The sequence below is a fragment of the Podarcis cretensis genome (genome assembly GCF_951804945.1).
Source record: "Podarcis cretensis genome assembly, chromosome: 8".
NCBI lineage: Eukaryota > Metazoa > Chordata > Lepidosauria > Squamata > Lacertidae > Podarcis > Podarcis cretensis.
In genome coordinates, this window is record NC_137177.1 from 25381957 (window position 1) to 25403606 (window position 21650).

The 21650-nt window shown below is 40.3% G+C and overlaps 1 protein-coding gene across 31 annotated transcripts in view; it reads right to left on the reverse strand.

Moving 5' to 3' along the window:
* Nucleotides 1–1036: 1036 nt before the first annotated feature.
* The window catches only part of EPB41 (erythrocyte membrane protein band 4.1), a 111757-nt gene continuing 91143 nt past the window's right edge, over nucleotides 1037–21650 (reverse strand). For 22 of the 31 annotated variants that reach the window (XM_079985942.1, XM_079985944.1, XM_079985945.1 and 19 more), the window contains 6 exons: nucleotides 17829–18308; nucleotides 16541–16669; nucleotides 10445–10546; nucleotides 5543–5623; nucleotides 4870–4994; nucleotides 1037–3486 (listed from right to left, as the gene is read on the reverse strand). In XM_079985942.1, coding sequence (XP_079842068.1) covers nucleotides 4899–4994; nucleotides 5543–5623; nucleotides 10445–10546; nucleotides 16541–16669; nucleotides 17829–18308 — 888 coding nt within the window. In that variant the 3' untranslated portion in view covers nucleotides 1037–3486; nucleotides 4870–4898. Of the gene's footprint in view, nucleotides 3487–4869; nucleotides 4995–5542; nucleotides 5624–10444; nucleotides 10547–16540; nucleotides 16670–17828; nucleotides 18309–21206; nucleotides 21340–21650 lie in introns of those variants that run through there. The other 9 variants (XM_079985937.1, XM_079985935.1, XM_079985929.1 and 6 more) reach the window with 5 other exon arrangements.

Below are 21650 nucleotides of genomic sequence, written 5' to 3' on the forward strand. Positions count from 1 at the left end.
GTTACTTCAGTGCAGACTTTTTTCTTCTGTTTTGTGCAGCGTACATACAGTCTTGAATGAAGCTAAAGGAAGGTAGGGGATCTTCTGTTGGAGACGGAAAGCTTACTGCTCATCACACAAAGCAAGATCAACTTCCATCACCTAAGGCTGTTAGTCCTAAATGCCTTAGACTTTTGCCAAGAGGGTTTGTGATGGCTTAAAAAACTATTTCAAAAAGAAACTTGGCTGACCCTCAATGAGTTATTTACCTTCAGAGTTACGTCTGCCCAGTTGCATTTATATTGTCTCCTCCCAGGATTGTTTCTCACACTTGCTTTCTTCCCTAGTGATTCTGAATGACTGAGATTTGAGTAGATTTTTAAGCAATGCTAAATATTTACACCCTGAAGGGGAAGATGGGGATGTGCAAAAGAAGCTAACATCAGATGTCCATATAGGACAGGAGAGCATTGGGGTGTATGGAAAGTCGGAATCACCCCCACTTAAGCACACTCTATGTGCAAAACCCGTGGGGAGGGGCAATGTGTCTGTTGGATGAGGTTCCTGCACAAAAGGGGTGGTGAGCTCTTAAACTGAAAAAGCAATAGGTAGGTCAGTGGTCAGAAGAGACAATCTGAGATTCCTGTAGATTCCTGTTTAATGGGAAATCCAAACTTCATGCAAAAGAAGTGTCTGAAAGTAGAGTTTTAAAATAGAACAGGACTTCACCAGCTAGTTAGCTACAGGATACAAAAAGTTAAAAATCATGCTGAGTGACAGCTCAAGGAAGGACAAGACATACCTTCAAATAACATACTGAAAAAGCAATAATTCCATTAATAAATGTGTAACAGTGCTGCACTTGTAGTAAGGTTTGAGATTTGATAAAGATGCCTTCTTTAGAATTATGGAACTATTTTATAGCTGGTGCTTAAAGCCTTTAATAGCAGAGGAAAAGGAAGCTGCAGAAGAATTATGCACTAGAGAAAGTGACACAACCAAAATTGTCGTCCACAATAAATACATTTTTAAGTGCTATGGGTTGATTTTTTTTAAATTATTTTTAAAAGTTCAGTCTAAGATTTTCAGGAAGGTAGCCCATTAGTTCTATTTGTAAAGAGAAGGGCATATAGAAACCCACAAATAGTGTTATAGCCCGAGTTTGTTCACTTGGAAGGAAGTCTATTGTTTCCAGTTGGGCTTTACTCACAGCTAAGTGCATCAGATGGCAACTACTGAAGGCTTGTTGTGGCTGACGCGACCCCAGAGCACATTGGAGCAAAGTTGATTGAGCAGTGCTAAACTCTTACATGTCCATAATGCTTTCAAACTCTAAATAAGACTGTATTAACTCCCTAACTGAAACCTACTCAAAACTGAGGGGGAAAGTAGACATGCGGTATGGTAATATAGCTTCCACACAACTGCTCGTTTTCACTGAAATCAGATTCTTTTCAATGTGTGTTCTTGTTTTCTGTAAACTTTCTTTAAACAGCAGAAGGCATTCCTCTTCACTTAAATGCTAGAATCAACCCTCACACCCCCCCAGCTATTAGGTGGTGCACTCAAAAGAATTTCAACTTCATACCTCTCAGAAAAAACATCACTCATAATTCTACAGAACTTTCACATGCTGCTGGAAGGAAAGAACAAGCCTGCAGTTTTTAGTGTTGCCAAGGAAATCTTTCAACTAAGCATGGAGAGGAAGTTCATCTTATTTGTGAAGAACATGTTGCATCCCAATTTGGAATCCTCTCATTCTTCCTTCATGGGGAAAACATTTAAAGGAAATGAAACTGCTTCCCAGTTAAGAGTACTGATACCAACTACCTTTTGCGAGATTTGTTTTACAAGTGTACTTTTAAAGTCATAAGGAGAAAGAGTTATTTTGGGTAGAAACAAACCCACACAGAGAAAAACTAACTTAAATCTGTTCTTGTTCTGATTTGGATCCTTTTTTTAATGGCATTCAATGTTCTCTAGTGATAGCCAATCAGAACACACCTAGGTTAAGATCCTGAGAACTGCAGCCAATCCTGGGGTTTGTTATTTCATTTAGCATGGTAGCAATGCAGCATCCACCATTCATTTCAGCAGCCTTATGCAATAAGTTTTGTATGACCTCAATGACTCAAAGGAAGGAGGTGCAACAGTAGTATGCTCTATGGACTGTGCACAAGAAGAACTACAAATTATTATATTGTCTTGTAAGGAGCATTAAGTGACTTGCAACATGTACAGGCTTAGTTTTTAACAGCAATCATTGGAAACAATCTACAATACTGATGATGCCTTTGTAATTGCCTGCTTAAAGAATACAGATTTAGGAATGCTGGATTGTCTCTAAGGAATGACTTGTGCTTCATTTATCCCTTCCTGTGATATGTTACCAGTGTGCCAAGTTTAAATAGTGCTTTAAAAACCAATATGATTTTAAAACTATGCTACCAAAACCACAAAAATCAAAACACAAACAATTGGGAAGGAGAAAAAAAGAAAATAAATGAACACCCCATCCTATTGTTATAAATTACAGCCTATTTCATAGCATGTAGATCCCACACCTCTTAAACACACAATTCTAATAGGCTTAATTTAAAGGAGAACAAAAAGAGGGGGAAATAGGAGAGTGAATTTACAAGAGATTTAGTATTCCAAGGTGTGCAAAAAAGAAAAAAGGAGAGAGCTGGAAAAACATGGTGCCTTGTCACAATTGATTAAAACCTCTAGAATTCACAGTATAAAAGGTGAAGCAATTTCCATCATTTCTGAATCTAGACTACTACTGAAATACCTGTGCAAATACCACAACCCCCTGCTATATTCAAGCATCTAAGGGGCTGACAAACCAACAAAAAGCAAGGAAAATCCAGAGGAAAAGAGGGCAGGCACATTTGCGCCTGGCATATATAAAATAGCTGTGATTAGGAAACTCTGAATATATCTCAGATCCACAAGAGCCAAGACAAAGCATTGCACAAGTGTTTTCCTGACTACTCAGGCAAGAGGGGTCACTTCTAGGTCACTGAGACCCCCACACTATAACATGTTCAAAGTTATGTGAGAATGCAAACTGCTTGAGGAGGAAAAGGAGGAGGAAGGGCAATGCAGTTCAATCAAAGGCAATCACTTTCGATAAGCTCTACATGTTCTTGTTGTGTGGGCCTCTGACTTCATAATACAGATCCAGAAAAGGTGGTGGGAAAGGAAATGCAAAAATGCAAAAAGTGGGGTGGGGGATTGCAAAACTGTAAAAAAAAAAAATCAGTACTGTGAAAAGTATGGCATACTGTCGGTCACAATATAAAAATGATAATCAAAAAGGATCCACTGTGTTAAGGAGAATCCGAAGTAAACATCAAAAAGCACAACTTCCTAGTAATAAATGATAGAATGTTTGACTGAGAGTAAATCTGGCAAGTTTGAGGTCATGGTGCTCCAAGGTAGCTTCCTTGCAGTTTTGCTGGTATATGTCGCGGGGCCTTCGCAGACTGAAACAGACATCGCCTAGGGAAACACAAATTTATGCTAAATTACCAATCAGTAGAAAACAAGTCTGAAATTCTGAAACATCTGCTGGTAAATTGTCTGTATCTTCCTGCCCATCGCCATATGCACACATGCACACACCTTTTTGGGTGTATTAATGCATACCTCAAACCTGAGCATTCTGCTCTGTGAATATGTAGCATTAGGAGGCCTCTTTCTACAAGCGCCTAGTTTCTGTTCACTCAGATTTAATAAGCTCTGCTGCAGCCAATCAAAAGTGACTAGACAGAGTAAGCTGAATTTCACTGGTGGAATAAAGTTGGCAAAGCAGTGCAGTTCTCAAGTTAACATTCTTTGAATGTTGGCAATGTACCCAACACATAAGGGGAACACCCAGTGGGAAACCTGAGCAAGCAGTGTCAAGACTTGTGGAGAGGGCTCTTGCCACACTGAATAGCCCAAGGTTGGAAAGGTTGCTAAAAGGATGGGGCTCTCCCTCCTAAATTCAGGATCCAACTACCAAGCATGGAGGTTCAAAATTACATGTGGGTGGTATGTGACTGTTTGTGGACTAAGGGAGTTCAGAGTTCAGTTCCACAAAAAGCAGTTAGCTTGCAACGGGCACACAAAATCGCAGTTAAGTCTACAGCAAGACTGCAAACTCAAACAACTGTGAGGTCCATTAACTGCCCATGCACTCATACCATATTAACTACCCATGGTAATAAAATGCAGACACTTGTGATGTATTTAAAAGATACATGACAGCATATGGAGAAGGAAGTGGAACTTTCATTAGCATCCGTTGCAATGTCACGGCAATTGTGGGACAGACCTCTGACCCTGTGAACTTCTTCTAGCAACAACTGTAACAGCACATGAGCTCTTTAAGCAAATCCTTCACTTAGTCACTTTGTGGCTGATGGGCCACATGTAATGGTTTGCGAGCAAGCCCTAGAAGGCTACAAAAGCTGAAGTTACACATTGTCCCTGTGGGTTTTATGTTGTGGAGGCCCAGCCTATTTAAGTCTACGCATTTAGTGTCATTGCTCTAGTCTTAGTGGCAGCTAACTTTCAAGCAGATTTGAAAAGTTGCAACCAGAGCCAGGCTGACCTCTTGCACATGGAAGCACTTTGTCATATATTGGGGCTGGAGTGTTGACCAACGAAACAGGAATTAAAAGTCCAGACCTGGTCCCTCATCTACCAGCTGCTGAGCCTTCCCTGTTAAAAGTCCTGGAAGGACAGTCAAAATGTATCAAGCACAAGTTTTGAAAAGGCTTTCCTTGAAAACTGCTAGAAATAAACAACCTTCAGTTGTGATTTAGGTGAACACCTTGCCACGCTTCAAGATGCAGCAGTGCTAACAAAAAAAAAAAAGAAAGGAAAAAAGAAAACTACCTGATAATATATGTAGCTGGTCTTGCTATTTATTCTGCAATCTCAGTCTCCTGGTGGACAACCACCTTGGTCACAGACATGTCTGGGTGTTGCTCCTTTGCTTCTCTGATGGCCTGTACCAGAACCTGAAGAAAGATTCCACAAAGAACAAACTATCTTGAATCGAGTTTAGGGCAACAACATTTTGCTTCCTATCACGATCTAACTTTACCAACTAATTTCCATATAGTAATGAAGGCTTGCAACCTATCATTAAGGAAAACATTTTTGGATCAATTTAGGGCAACACGGTTGTTTCTTATTTATTGGGTTCTTTTTCTGACACACCACAAGGTCACAGGGCAGCTTTCAATATAAAAATATGATATTTAAACCAGTTAAAACAGTTTACAATACAAAAAATAGGGAAGGTCTTAAAAATGTATTTCAGATGTCAAAGGCCAGGATAATGCAGTGACTCTTCAGTACAGGATGAAAGCTATGGAATAAAGGTTGGTAGAGTTCAGAATTTGGCTAGAATCTTATCATGGGTGAACTTTCAAATAAATCCCTCTGGAGACCCCAAAGGTCATGCAATATATCTTGCATATTTGATCCGCCAACTGCTCCATTGATAAAAGTGCCAGAAACAATGTGCACATACTCAGAATAGTCGCTAAACTAAAAGTCTTACTTGATCATGATCAATGTCTGCATCTCCTGTGATGACAATTCTTTTTTCAATTCGTGTTTCTGAAATTCCACCTTTCACAGTCTACGAGAGAACAAACAGCTTACAATGCAACAATGCCAAAATGTTAAAAAATAGCTTTAAAGAGAAAAACAAGCCTAGTTAATCAATCAGAGCAACCAAAAGGTCAAGTCAGCAGGAATGGTTCATAATTAGATCTCGATTAGATGAATATCACTCCCTGACACCCAAATTCCTATGTCTGTAAACTTAATAGATATGCAAATGATTTTCCTACTGCTGTCACAGGCCTGGTTTGCACATCATTGGTGAACATGAGACAAAAGGGGCTCCTGGAGAAGAGATTGCAGTTGTTTCACTCCTTCCTGGTCATTCTGTTGTTGCACTGTGCTGAGCTAAGCCATGATTTGGTTTAGTGTCATCTGAACCCTGGCTTATGGCTTAATTCTTCCAGGCAAACCATGAGCCATAAGCAATAGGACAAGCTTTGGTTACAGCTCATGTTTAGTTTGAAGCGACATAAACCACAATCCCAATTTCCAATGATACTCTATACCAAGCTGTCACTCGGCTCGGCTCAGCACAGCAGCAGAATGACCGAGAAGGAGCAAAGAAGCTGCAATTTCCTTGCAAGAAGTTCACATGCTTATGCTAAGCCATGGTTTAGCTTAGCAAGACATGTGAATCAGGCCATAGTGAGAAATGTGAATGGAGTGGGTGATAACTGCTATCACAGGTTTGTTGAACTTATATGGCTCCCAATGGCAGCTGCATTTTACACAATTCTTAGCTTGTTCAAACCCACAATAGTGACCAAGCTCTCAGGGACACTACCTCCTTTTTTTCAAAACAGGGATCTGAAATGGAGACATGTTAGATTCCACTCTAGCCTGGGCTAGACTCCTTTGATCCAAAGCTAACATTCAGGACTATACTGGCTCCTAAGAAAAGCAGACTACAGCACATGTAAGAATACATAAAGGACATCAAAATAAATTGTTTCAGAAATTACTTTTCTCTGCTGACATCCTAACAATGCAAAAAAGAAAGAAAAAGAAATGGATGAATTTCCATATAGACACGCATCTTCAATGTATGAATAGTTAGAACCGCACTTAGATCTTGCAGAGCTATATCAGACACAAACTTTGTGTGTCCATTTAATAACTGACCTTTTTAGTCAATGTAAAGATATACATCTTTGTTTCCTCCTTTCCCTATTCAGTTTTTGCATAAAAAGCTAGTTCCACATTAAGAGAAACAGAGAGGGAGAGGAAAGACAAAGAGCAAGTGCAAAAAAAAGAAACTAGAAAAAAAGTTTTTGTCCTATGGTCTGATAGGATGAATGCTCCCATCTACATGGGGGGGAAGTAACATCCGAAACAGTCCTACTAACATTTGCCTTTCTACTCAGACTACCACCCAATTAGAGAAATCATAGTGGATTCATTGTATGTGTTTTAGTTGTTTGACTACACATACATATGAATAAAAACAACAGTTTTTATGAAAAAACATGTTTTAAAAACATATTTTGTTTTTAGATTCTGCAATCTTTCTTTTAGATAATGTTACAGCAAGCATCAATTCCTGATTGAGAAAGAAGAGGGGAATTCACCTTAAGATGGTGCTTGCAAATACAAGTACTTGTATTAAAAATGATACTTTAAAAAATCCACTGAATGATTGAGATGCGTCTTTAGTCCTTTTTTAAAATAAACTTTATCTACTTGACTGAAAGTCACAGTTCCACTTTCAACCAAATTCATGCTAGCAGAAAACTCTTAGATTCAAACACACACTGCTTATACACCAGGAGAACTGGTACAAAAACAAAGAGAGGTAAAGGTGTGTAAGCAACAAACCTAGTCATTGAAGGAATGATGCAGAAGATGAATAGAAATGCTTAACAGCACAATTGCTTCATAATCTAATCATCCTAACCTACTGACAAACTTATTCGTCTTCTCACTCTGCTAGTCCAAATGAAATGGAGCCCAGAAAACCTTAGATTGTGTATCAATTTGATCCTTTTAATGTGGTTTTGTATGTTTTGTGGTATTTTATGCACTATGATTTGCTATTTTATTGATTATGGATTAGTAATTATTTATTGTAATTGATAAGCATAAACTTTTATTATTTGCTGATGTTTAATTTTACTGTTTACTATTAGACGTCAATGGATGATTGAATATTGCTTTTTTGATATAAGTTGTTTAATTTAAAAGTTGTTGTGTCTTTTTAATATTGGATCAGATTGTTGCTATTAATGGTTGATGTTTTATTATGTTTTAAAATGTGTTGGAAGCTGTCCAGATAGGTGGGGTATTATTATTATTATTATTATAAATAATAATAATAATAATAATAATAATAATAATAATAATAATAATAATAAACATGCTGAAATGCCTTTATCTGTGTTAACACAAGAATACTTCTCCATTATTAAGTGAAACCACGCAACACCTGAACATTAAATATAAATTCCCCTCAGGAAGAAGACGTGGACCTATAAATATCCAGTACTTTGGAGGATAAACTTGGAGAAAGCCATTCTTTAATCCAACAGTGTTTATGGAATCCTCTTTTAAGCTTAGTTACACAAACAGTTGCTTATCTTCCCATTATTGGAGAAGTTGTCCATTGAGGGGCTCCCTAAGAGACCAAAATAAAATTGTTTCGGAAATTACTTTTCTCTGCTGACATCCTAAGAATGCAAAAAAGAAATGGAGGAATTTCCATATAGACACATATCTTCAAGTATGAATGGTCTGAACAGCACTTAGATCTTGCACTGAGAGCTGTAAAGATTAGATGAGCCAAAATAAGAAAAACCTTTATAAAGAAAAATGATGGCAACATCAATGACAAGGAAAAGAGAAGTTAGACTATTCATTAACTCAAAGGAACTTGAAACAAAAGACCTTTTTCACTTTACTGGTTAACATGTTTTCAAGCCCTAGGAAAGAATGGTGCTCATTATGTTATTCCTGCCCCTTCCCTTAAGTAATATGTGAACTTGCCCTCCCAAAGAGCAACGGTATAAAGGTAGAGGCAATTACTCAGTTAAACCTAATTAGAAGTAAAGCCCCAAAGAAAGAGCAGGCTGAATCCACAGGGTTCTGTGCAAATAATGTCAGAGAAGTGGGGTGGTGATACTTCTCTAAGTGAAACCAGCTTTCATACTCATAAAGATTGTAGACATCACTTAAGTTGCAAGAGTGGCAACTATTCTAGAATGAGTAATGTACAGGATGGTGACAATGAACATTAAAGCATTCTTTCTGGAACATGGACCAGGATTTCCCTTCCAGGGTCAAGTTAATGGGATTGAGGATAACTGAGATTAGGGAACCATTGAACTGTCAGTCACATCATCCCTCAAAACAGAGAGGTCTTTTAGCTTCCTTGACTAATACATTTTCTTTAAACAAAGCTGCCTTTGAATTCTTTCTGGTGGCTGCCTTCAAGAAAAAGCTTACTGCAGCTTTGATGCCCTCAACTTTGGTGCTTTTCTAACAAGTAGCAGTAACATTGGTGCTGGAGGAGACCGCATCTGCAAACAAGAGGTAAAAATAATGACTATCTTGTATTTGGCTGCTCTACTACATGTTCGTTTGGGTCAACTGTATTGCAACACACGTGGCATATATATTTTTCTGCCACACATTTTCACAAGTGATGCATCTGGAGAGATCTCCACCAAGTAGTAAAGCTTCCCCCATATTGTGAAGACTATCTGGAATTATTTCCATGTGGTATCACTGCACCTAGTAGCTACAATGTTTGAAAGCCACTTTCCACATTAGTCATCTGAAATCCATATAGACTCCTCAACACAATCGGGTTGGTTGAACCATGTGAACATTCCAGTATTACAGCCATCTTGAGGGACCATGGAGTATGGAAGCAAAGTGAAGCACATAATGGGGACCACATAATGGCTGAAGCCTTATCTAAATATATTTATTGCACTTTAGAATGACTTGGTATTGGCGATGCTTTTTTCTTTAGTACTATCATCTAGTATACAAAGGTCAGTAGTAATCTGTGCTTCTTGGCAATCTCTGGTGGCAATTTGTGTTTCTCAGCAATCTCTGACCTTGATTTCTAAAACATAACAGGTCCCTTAATGTAGGCTAGCTCCAGCAGAGAGAATATGCTAGACACATACGGCTAAACACCATTTCTTTTGCCAGCAACAGTGTGCTGAGCTTGCTCTATTGGTTATTTCAAATGAATCCTGTGTCCCAGATAATGTTAGCTAATGGTCTCTTCTCGGGGTAGCTGCCCACTTATTACTTTAACAACATGGAACCTCCTGTGAATAACTCCCAAGTTGGAAACATTTGTGTACCTAGCTTGGGAAAAGACTTCCGTGTTGAAAGATGTTCAAAGTGGGGTTAGTATGCATTTCTCCAAGCTAGAAAGATCCAGGTGGGTCTGGTCAGTGTCTGGATAGGAGACCATCTGAGGACAGTATGTATGCTGCCTTGAGTTCCACGTTAGGGGAAAAGGCAGGTTATGTATGTTTAATGAGATTCGTTCCCATCAGCTTCTTTCCATACCATTGGAAAGAAGTTGAAAATGGTAGGGAAAATCCTGTTCAACAGTATTCTAAATACCATTTGTCCTAGATTGAAACCTTAAGTGAAGCATCACTGGTGACTGTGTCACATCTAGAGTACTGACAGGACAAGTAAAAGGAAGCAGACACAAGCCCTACAGTCAGTAAAACTCTGATGTGCCACAAGATGCCAATCCCATCAGAGAGGGGTCACCCAAAGACAGACAGAGACTAGAGTTTGTACAACTCATTCCCTGTCAACGCAAATAGCTTATCAGTGAGGTCACACACTTGAGACTATTGTATTTTACCTTTGTAATCTGGGTAGTGGTAGTGCTGCTGGTGGTCTCTGAAGTGATGGTCTGAGCACTTAGCAGAACTCCAGGGTCTAAATCCCCACTGCCATCATCAGTCTATGGCAGAGATACATAACAAGTACAAATTATCTCCTTGCTCACCTAGAGAGAGTTGTTTGTTCAGCAGAGAAGGCTACAACAGCAAAGTGTAATTAGCCAGAAGGCTGCTGGTAAATTTGCAATAATTTAATGCTACTAATCAAATCTGCATCAATGCGGCACAGGATTGCAACTAATGGTTGTCTTCACACAAAACATTAAACCATAATTTAGCACTACATGAATTAGATATGGCAAGCCTTAGTGAAGAAGCATCGGGTTTCCACGTTCTCCTTTGCACCTTCTGTGGGGTCTGGAGGACTTATTCACCAGCAAGTCACAAGAACTTAAAATTCAGTATTAAAAACAGTACCAAATGCAACCACAGGAATCAGGTGGATCCTGAAAACCCATGTCTCAGCTGTCAAAGGTGAGGGCAACGAGGTGCAGCTTCACCTTTTACCAAACGAAACCCCTCTGTGAGAAAGGAATTCCACAGCTTAGGGGCCACCACAGAGAATGCTCTCTTTCATGTCACTCCCCGCAAACTTTCATGGATGATGGAACTACCAGTAGGGCACTCTCTGAAGATCTTAACTCCCAAGAGGGTCTGTAGGGAAAGAGGTTGTCTCTCAGATATTTGGGGGTTAAGGTGTTTAGGGCTCTAAACACTGGTGTGGGCATCCTGAACTGAATCCAGAAACAAACTGGAAACCAGTGCAGCTGTTTTACAGCAGGGGTTATATGAGTTCCAAAGGCAACCACAGCGAATAAACTGGCTGCTGCATTTTAGACCAGCTGAAGTTTCCAAGTCATCTTCACAGGCAGCCCTATGTAGAACTCATTGTAATAATCCAGAAGCAACCAGAGCTCAGAATACTATAGTCAAGTAATCTCTATCCAAAAGGGGCCCTAGCTGCTGAAGCAAACATAGCTGGAACTCCTAGCCGCAAAGGCCACCTGGGCCTTCAGTAACAATGTTGAATCCAGGAGGACCTGCAAGCTATGAACCTGCTCCTAGTAGTGCAATCCCATCTAGAAGTGAAAGTTTTCCCACCTAGATTCAAGAACTTGGAACTCATAACACCTCTCTTTTCAGGATTCACTTTCAATTTGTTCAATTTGGTGGCCCCCACTCAGCCTGTCACACCCCACAAACACTTGTCTAGCACCTCAGCTGCCTCCTTCAATTCAGGTGTGTGTGTGAGAGAGAGCGCTGTGTGCCACCTACATATTGAGGGCACTTCACTCCACAACTCCTGATGACAACTCCCAGCAGCTTCACTGAGATCTTAAATAAGACAGAACCCTGCAGGACACCACAGGAAAGCTCCCATGGCACTGAACAGTGTCCCCCATGACTACTTTCTGGAACAGTGAACAGTGTCCCCCATGACTACTTTCTGGAAACAACCCTGTAGGTAGGAGCAGAACCACAAAAGTATAGTACCCCCACCCGCCTTGAGCCATTACAGAAAGACAACATGATCAATGGTATGGAAAGCCACTGAGAACTGATGGAGATCAAGAAAGGTCATACTCCCCCGCTGCCCATCTATCTTCCGACAAGTGTCATCAACCAGGGCAAGCAAGGCAGTTTCATTGTCCTGACCAGGCCAGAAGCTGGACAGAAATGTATCCAGATATTCAGTCTCTTCCAAAGTTGCCTGAAGCTGGACCACCAGCACCATCCTCTTGAGCAGCTTGCCCCAAAATGGGGTATTTGCCACTGGGTGAGACTGAATACTTCCAGATCCAGAGAAATCCAAATGGGGCCACTTTTACTCAGAAGGTGGAAAGCTGTCCAAGATTCAACAACAAAGTGCATTACTTTTCATATTGGGCCTGTTGCTCAGACAATAGCTAAATCCATGGCAGCTGGCCATGAAGACCTCCAGCAAGCGATAAGCCTGAATGTCCCCATCATCATACTTTTGAGTTCAGCTTAGCTAACTGGGTCAGGGAGCAAAATACAACAATATAATCCGTTGTCAGCTGTGGTCTCTAATTCAGATACTATGCTTTCCATGTTGCATGGGTTAGGAACTGGACAAAACTGCTACAGTAAGAATTTCTCCAGGTTTTTGCCCTTTCTCTTAGTCCTCAGGTAATGCGATACAAAAAGTCCCCATGGAAAGCACTCTTTCCGGTCACGTTTCCAAAGTGAACTAGTCTTTCAACAAAAAGGGCTAGATAACTACATTAAATATGTTTTGGTGGCACAGTGCAACATTTCAACCATTTTTAGGTACAAAGAAAGCTTACGCAGAGCAAGGTGCATCAAAACTCATATGTGCCTAATGTGTCAGAACATCTAAGCACCATCCAAACAGTGATGCTGCTATGCAGAAACAAACTAAAAAAACCTAAATCTTAATTCAACACCAAGGTTTAATACCTGCTGAACAATAATGCTTTGTTTCCTCAGAAGCTGGTTAGTGAGCTGTTTGACAAAACTTGTAGCACCCTCAGGGTTACTTCCTTGTTGCCACAATGGTAGCTTGAGCCTCAATCCTGCTTCTGGAGTTTGATAGCCACACAAACATAATGAAGTAAAAGGGGAGACTTGGCTCAGAGAGGATAGCCATAGTATGTGTTGGGGCAGGTGGTTCCGTCTTTTTGAAGGGGGGAAGAAAGCTTTAAAAACCCAGATGTTTGTTCCTATGCTAAAAAAGAGAGCTCTTTTTTTTCTTTAGTGAAAACCAACTACAAATAATGACCTTGATAGTGTGTGTGCACGCGTGTGTGTAGTCTGACAATTAAAAAAAACTTCCAAGGGTCACCATGACAGATTAGACTGAAAAACTTAGCTATGCACCGGTTCCTTCAGCAAATGGATGTTTCCCCTGGTTTGCCATCTCAGACTGGAAGAACAACACCAATATTTCTTAGTCTGCCTTTAAACATATTTGTGCCACAGTGAGATATCTGCTCATGTACTTGTTCGTTAGAATTACATATTAATTAATATTTTACAAGGGTTTGTGAAACTTACTGAAATATCAAATGCAATACCTTCAGAGTGTCCACTAGGTGGAAGCAGCATCCAACAGATATCACAGAATTTCCAAGGTTTCAACATATTCAAATATGATGAGGACATTTTAAGCATCTCTCAGGTGGAGTCAGCTCTAGAACATGTGGCTATTCCTTGTATGGTTGGCACAACATAGCACAGAAATTGTGTTAACTCAGCCAGCAAACCTCCATGCCAGAGCTGACCAAAACCTACTTATACATGAAGCTGAGAGGGATTTTTATAATGTGAAGCTATATTCAAAACATATCAACCTCTACAAATGCAGATAATTTTAAAACATGTAGTGGATAGCTAAGCTCTATACCAGCTATTTAGGAACAGAATTTGGACATGTGCCAGGTGATAAACGTCATTCTCTGTCAAAAGGTACTACCAAAATGTTTCACTCAAAAGTTCAAAAGCATTAAAACTAAAAAGGGCCAATTAAAAAAAATTAAATTCATATCCCAACATTCCTCCTAAAGAAACACCAAGAGGAAAAAAATGTTGCATACTACATTCACCAGCCAAATGGGAAATGCATTTAAAAATGAAAAACGTTTTTTAACATGCAGACAGAAAAATAAAAAGGATAGATCCAAGCAGTTCTTCTGAAGAAGTGTATTCCATACAGAAACGTTGCCACTGAGAAAGCCTTACCCTGTGTTGTTGCTAACCTTATTTTAGCAGGTGGAATGCAGAGATTAGAGAAATACATTAGAGAAATTAGTTCCTAAAGCATGAAGGCTCTAAAAGTCAGAACCAACATGCTGAACTGGCCTGAAACAAATAGGCAATCCATGCTGTGAAGCCAGGACTGGAGTTCTACACTGTCTGGGGCACTGTCTCCCTCGTTTAATATGGAAGCTACCACATTCAGTGCCAGCTGAATTCCAACCAGACTTCAAAAGGCAGCGATAAGTAAGAACATTGCAATAATCTAAATGGGAACAAAGCATGGGTGACTGAAGTAAAATCCTTGTAAGAGAAAAAAGGGTGTAGTCAGCTCACCAAGCTAAATGATTAAAAAGAGTGTTCCTCATCATGACTGCCACCTGAGATCAAGGAGCAAGGCAAGGTTAAGTAGCATTTCTATGCTGGATATTTGCTACTCTAAGGGGAGAGAAGCCTCATGAATAACTCTCTAACCCAGTAGAGGCTGGTTCATTAAGATGAACAGGGAAGACATGGCTACTCATGGATTCGAGGGGGGGGGATAAAGCAGGGTGTCATACTTAAGATACTCCAAAACTGCTGAATGATTGGCTGAAGTATCTGTGTATAGATACTAAAAAACGGAAGATATCATAGATGGAACTTTTTGCTATGCCACAATATAAATCCCCAAAGGGTTGAGCAATAGTCACCCACTGCTATCTTCCAATTCTGACCAATCATGTAGGAGAAGAACTCCAGAGCAGTGCCTCCAACTCCTAACTGATTAAGCTGCCCCCAAAGGATATGATGGTCTATTGTATGGAACATCAAAAAGAATGTGCCGGACCACACTTTCCCTTTCAGATAATCCATGAGGGGCAACAAAAGAGGCTGAAATCCCCAAATCTGCCCTGAACCAACTGGACTTACTCTTTCAAATTGGTTTCTCCTAAGAGTTCCTGCAACTCTGCCACCACCAACCACTCAATCAACCAACCTGTCAGTACTGCTCAGTCCAAGTTGGTAGGTTCCCCCCCCCCCCCATTCAGGGACTTTTCAAATTGGAACACTTTCCCACAGTGATACAATAATCTGAGTCTTATTAGCCTGCCCTAGGTGACAGGGTTAAAGTGAGCTGGTCATAGGACTCAGATCTTCTCTACAGCCGTGGGTAGCAATAAATCAAAACTTCCATCAAAAACTGACAAGGAGGTGCATTACACACTTCATTGTGGCCTGCAGAAAACATGAAGCCTTGTCAGAGTGAATTCTGACACTGATACTAGTTCACTTTGGGGAACATGGTATTGTATACAGTGGTACCTCTAGTTGCAGACACGATCCGTTCTGGGGTGCCGTTCGCACCCTGAAAAGTCCGCAACTAGAGCGGCGCTTCTAAGCAAGCGCAGAGCACAATAGAGCGCTTCTACGCATGTGTGAAGCGCGAAGAATGCTTCTGTGCATGCGTCGAAACCCGGAAGTATACACTTCCGGGTTTGCTGCGTTCACAAGCCAAAAAGACGCAACATGAACCTAACGCAACACGAGGTATGACTGTATAGGGAAAGCAAAACAGACACAAAACTTGGCATATATATGCTCACACAAGTTATAATGAATGCATGAGGATGAAAACTACATGCTCAGAAGCCACAAGCTGCTTTCAGTTTTGATACTTCTCCCCAGAAAGTCAATATCCACTGGGTAGGAAGTATCTCCCTCATTAAATTTCTCCTAAAGGGAAATTTCTCCTAAAGTTGGAGTATCAAAACTTCTAGAAAGTTTTATTGGGGCTGCAATCTTGCTTTGGAATTAATGTAATATGTTTTAAAATTGATGTAAAGATTGTAAAGGTCTAAAGGTTCAAGTTCAATCTACAGGTTCAGGTTCAAATAGCTGTCTTTGACCACTGCAGCCTCCCCTATTAACACACATTTTCTTCCCTTTCTTTGTGCCTTCCATGAGTGTTGTGGCTATTGTGCAAGCACAGTGGGCATAATCCTCATATAGTTTGGGAAGCTCTACTCATTGTGATCGATGCAGGGGGGAAACAGCATTACACCACTCTTTTCCGCAGCAAAGAGGGAAAGCCTAGATGCCATACATATATGTACAAAAGTCTGAAAACTCAAGCCCGATCAGACTTCCCAGATATGTATTTATGTTTGTGTTTAGTGCAGAAAGCACTGGTGTCAACAGTGGTATTTCTCACAACAATTTAAACCTGTGAAGCTCCTCTCAGGTAAGCTTGTCCCATTGAAATCAAATTTTCTAATTTTCACTGAGACTATTTACACTACAATAAAACTGTACCACCAGATTATGAAACAGCCTACCTGTGCAGCTTCATAAGTTATAGTCTTGGTCTCTGTATGGACAATAGGAACTTCTTTCGTTGGAATTTCACTTTTCACAGTGTTCGACACATCAGAGATAGTAACTGTCTGAGTCTTCACAAGGGGTGGCTACAAAACAGGATTTTAGAGAGAGAGAAATCACATTTAGTACCATTAAACTCTAACAATATTACTGACAACCATTCCAATACTGATCTGATAAAAGCACAATGGACTCCATATAGAAATTTCAATTGCTATGTTGTTTGCACTAAAGGCACATTTTGGAAAGTCATCTGTCAATGTTTGGAGATAAAATACAAATAACATTTTCCCCCTAGCTTCCTGGCCAAATGTGACCATCTGCAAACTAAAATATGGAAACTGTTTCATAGTTAAAAGGGTAAGCCAAATTTAGCATGCGGATAAGAATCTTTATGGTTAGGAGGAGCTCAAGTCTGATTAATATGCTAGTATATTAAGAGATTATACAAATGTATGATTTCCAGCCAGTGTGAGATGTGTAGAGTCCAGTAGCTTCTATTAAATCAGCATCAGATCATTATTTATGGATATTCAAATCTCAAGAATAACAGGAAAAGAAAAATCAGCTGTGCCACCACCTGATAATTAATCAAAAGAGAATGTAATATTAGTAAGAGCACCACCAGGCTTTTCCCACTCTGTTATGTTCCCTTCACCTTTTCAAAGTCTGACAGATATCACCTTAATTATTACCAGATCAAATGTTGAGGTATTTTAGCAGATGGGATTGTTAAGAACACTGGAGCAGGCAATTTTTATTTATTTTTTACTTTGATGGGCAAATGCAGGTGTTTCCTCAGAGATTTCCTAATCAGATGACTACAGACTCAGAGCTATGTTTTGTTCTTGTAAATGGAAAGACTTGCGGCGCTGGCTGCTTTTAGCTCAATATTTTCTGCAATGTATTTACAACACACAGAAGACATTTAGCACTATCTCATAAAATCTGATGCCTTTTAGAATCGGTTTCCTTTTCTTTTAAATATATTCTGCTTGAGTCAGGAGACAATACTTTTTTAAAAATTGTTTTAATAAAATATACATCTACTTTGTAGATGAGGGGAATCATTCCTATAGACTGGAGATTAAGTGGTTGATTAGTTTGGGGAACATTTCAGGCCATCGAAACATAATCCTTCTTTATGGATTTATGACATATGCTTGCTGCAGTGTTTGTAGAATGACTCCGAAAATGTAGCAGAGAAGACTGCAAAGAGAGGTGTTTCAAGTTCACATTTACTACCTGGAAACAGCGAATGAGGGCAGGAAACTCATTATCAATACTTGAGCTGTGACATTCTCCATTTAGCTCGCTAAGTGGCTGACTTGCCCCTTTTCCCCCTTCAACATCACAGGCTTCCTCCTCTTGTTCATGGAGGTGCAATGGAGGTGAAGAAGGGATTTTATAGACTTCCATCTCGTTCTGTTTTGAGTCCTCAGCCTCTTTCTCCACATCTGAGTAAAATCCTTCTCCACACCTTAGGTCTTCCTTGCTCTCACTGAGAGCGGCAGCAGCAGCAGCAGCACCCTGCTTCTCCTGCTCCTTGCTGCTTGCGGAAGAAGTGTCAGATTCACAAGTATGTGCAGACTCCTGGGGGCTTGACACTGGGCTCTCACTAAGGGCCACTGAGTGCTTTGAGACCTCCCATTCAAAGTGAGAGGTAATATTTCCCCCCTCTGCCATTGCATCCAGATCCTCTTTGAAGGGAGTGTCACTCGCACTCTAAAATGAAATGAATACACAAAAAGGCCAGAAATTAGGAACAGGCCACACTAGAAACATAGACCATTTTAGCACATGTCAATTTGAAAGGGCCTATATGCAACCTATTGCAATCCACACAACAGAAGATCAGTACAGTGGTACCTCGGTTTAAGAACAGCCCTGTTTACGAAATATTCGGTTTATGAACCCCACAAAACCGGAAGTAGTGCCCCAGTTTGAGAACTTTACCTTGGTCTAAGAACAGAATCCGAACAGTGGAAGGGCATCGGCAGTGGGAGGCCTCATTAGGGAAAGCGCGCCTCGGTTTAAGAACAGTTTCGGTTTAAGAACAGACTTCCGGAACGGATTAAGTTCGTAAACCAAGGTACCACTGTACTTCAAACTGTACTTCAAAACACTTCAAGTGTTTTGAAAAATGTCCAAGTTGCAGGTAGGCCTGACACACTGGAATTGACAGCACTGCATATCCTGACAGCAGAACTTCCAGGGCCAGGGTGAGACACCCTGCTCTGCTTTTTAACAAGGTGGGGACAAGATGTCACTGTCCTCTCAACTACTCTTCCTTCCCTTGTCTCTGCCAGCAGGGCAATAATACGTTGGAGATGGGACATTCAAACATCACTGCCAGTGCTGTCTAATACACATAGATATGATGGGATCACCATGTGTATCAGGCCAAACCAGATGAGATCTAATGGATTTCAGACTGCCCGCAAACTGGACTGGGGCAGCAACAATAAGGGGGCAGAGGGAAACCATCTTCCCCTGTGCCGTTTCCCTGGTTTTAAATTATTCTCTCCACAAAGCTGGTATTAGAAGTGGCAGGGAAATGAGACAGAAAGCCATCCTGAATCTATCTTTCCCCCTCCTCAGCAAATGGCAGTTTCGGTGTGAGCATTAACTAAGAAAAATGGCACAGGAGAAATGGGTTATCTTTCCAACACTGCACCCCCTATCCTCACCCTACGGCTGCACACAAGTCTTCTATAGTCCCACATATGGATTGGCCCTCGTTGGCACAAGGAGAATGGCTGACGTTTGTGACATGCCAAGGCCTCTCTGCATCTGCACTATATGCATTTCTAAGCAGGCAGTGATTCTTTTAAAAACTAAGTATTAAAGGGTTATCTTCACCTTATTGAGAATGATCGATTCCTTTAAAAAGACTTCCATAAAGAGAAGGGGAAACCACATTTATTGCTGTATATTGAAAAAATATATTATCCGTGCAGAAGAAAGTTCTATGTGACTTTAGAAAGCTTATATTGCTTCCAGCATTGCAGAACATCAAGTATAACTTTAAAGCAGACAATATTACTGTTTGGTAAGAGTCAAGACTCAGCAGATCTCATGCCAAATCAAATCAAATTTATTAAACGGTCACAGACCAGATTAACTCGTACAGCTAGTCAGCAAAAGATAACACCGGAAAAACAAAGGACAATTTCAATACAGATTAGGCCATAACAGCAATTTAAAATTAGACAGCATAAATAAAATTAAGTATTTGCCTTCGCCTGCATATTGACATTGGAAAGCTCTAGTTTCCTGCGCCTAATAGCGGCTACACAGAATTTGGCAACATTGATCGTAATTTCAGGGACCTTATCTTCTACCAAGGCTCTCATACATAGGAGTTCTGGTTCATTTTTAAGCTTTTGTTGAACTGGGGCAATAAAGGTCAGGCGTAGGTCCTCGTAATAACTACAGTGCAGCAATACATGCAGACTTGTTTCCACTTCCGATGAGCCACATGGGCAAACACGTGACTCATATGGTTTGCCCTCATATCTGCCTAACAACAGGGCAGAGGGCAAAACGTTGAATCTGGCCAAGGTAAAGGAGTGTCTGTACTTAGGTATTTGTAAATCAGCCAGGTAATTTGCGGGTGAGAACCCTCTCCCAAAGTCTCTAATTGTGGCATGTTTATCCATTTTGCCCATATGACATTGCAGCTCTATGTCCCTAATGCGTTGGAGCACTTGACTTCTGGCACTCTCATATCCTGCCGCTATCAAGATCTGCGGGGAGAATCCCAAGCTTCTTATCTTTTCAAACAGGGAAGCCTTCCAGGTAGAATGAAAGGTGTCTAAGAGTGTTAAGGGAGCCAAACCGGCCGGGGAAAAAATAAGTTTTAACCAGTAGTGTATCTTTAGAATCCACAGCCGCGCGTTAACGGGTGGTTGTCCAACTTCTAAGCGGACAGCTATATTAGATACACAAGGGGGGATCCCCAATAAACACTGATAGAATTTTGCTTGAAATGCCTCCATAGGCGCAAAATTTTTAAAATTGCAGACCTGGGATCCATAAGTGAGTTGTGGGAGTATTTTTGCAGCAAAAACCTGGGAGGCCGCCGGAACGTATTTTCCCTCTTTCCCATGAAAGAATCTTGTAAGGGCTTTATTGGCCCTTCCTGCGTTGGCAATGGCGTTTTTCATCTGTTGGTGCCACGAGACCCTTTCCTGAAAAGTTATTCCCAGGTATTTGAAAGTTGCTACCTGGTCAATAGGTTGACCATTAATTCTCCATTTGTGTTTCCTTCTTTTTTTTGAGAACACCATAATTTTAGATTTGCTGTAATTTATTGATAGTTGTTCCGCTTGACAATAGTCAGCAAGTGCAGATCTCATGCCAAGAGAGCCCCAAACATACATATGCCACATTCAGATACCATACTGCAGCCTCAAGACGATATCACACCAAATGTGAGCACATTATTTAACCGTTTGCAATGGTTCTGTTTGTCTGAATATAATATCTGATCGCTGAAATGCTGCAATTCTCAAGCAATGAGTTCTTTTGATCTTTTAATGTAAAATGAGTAACAAAAAAAGATGATGTGAAACAAAGAAATCCAACCTCCCTAAAAGAAAACAAGTGTGTCCATAGCACCTGAGATACTTTGGAAGACTGTGCCAAGCCAGAGGATTTAACCAAGGCTGGTGCTATTCTGTCTTCCATCGTGCGCCTGTTAGAAAGTTCTCAACTAGGTCTTCGTACATCTCTGCGAGCCCTCTAGCTAGAACTTGAAGGAAAGGAATAGTAACAGAAGAAAAGACAAGAGTTAAAACATGCACAATACCAGAAAACGTGCATAGTAAGTAGGAAAATCTTAACAGGAAAGGGGGAAAGAGAAAGCTATAAAGCCGCATATGTAAATCACAGACCACAGTTTTAAATAGGATGATATTTTTCGAAAGTAAATTTTCCACATTTAGTGGAAAGGATGGTTGGTACAGGCAATCAAATAAGCAAGTGGATGTTTATATAGCAGAATACAAAACATCGATTATTCTGAAACTCTGCTTTATTTAGTAATGGGATAAAGCAGTTGAA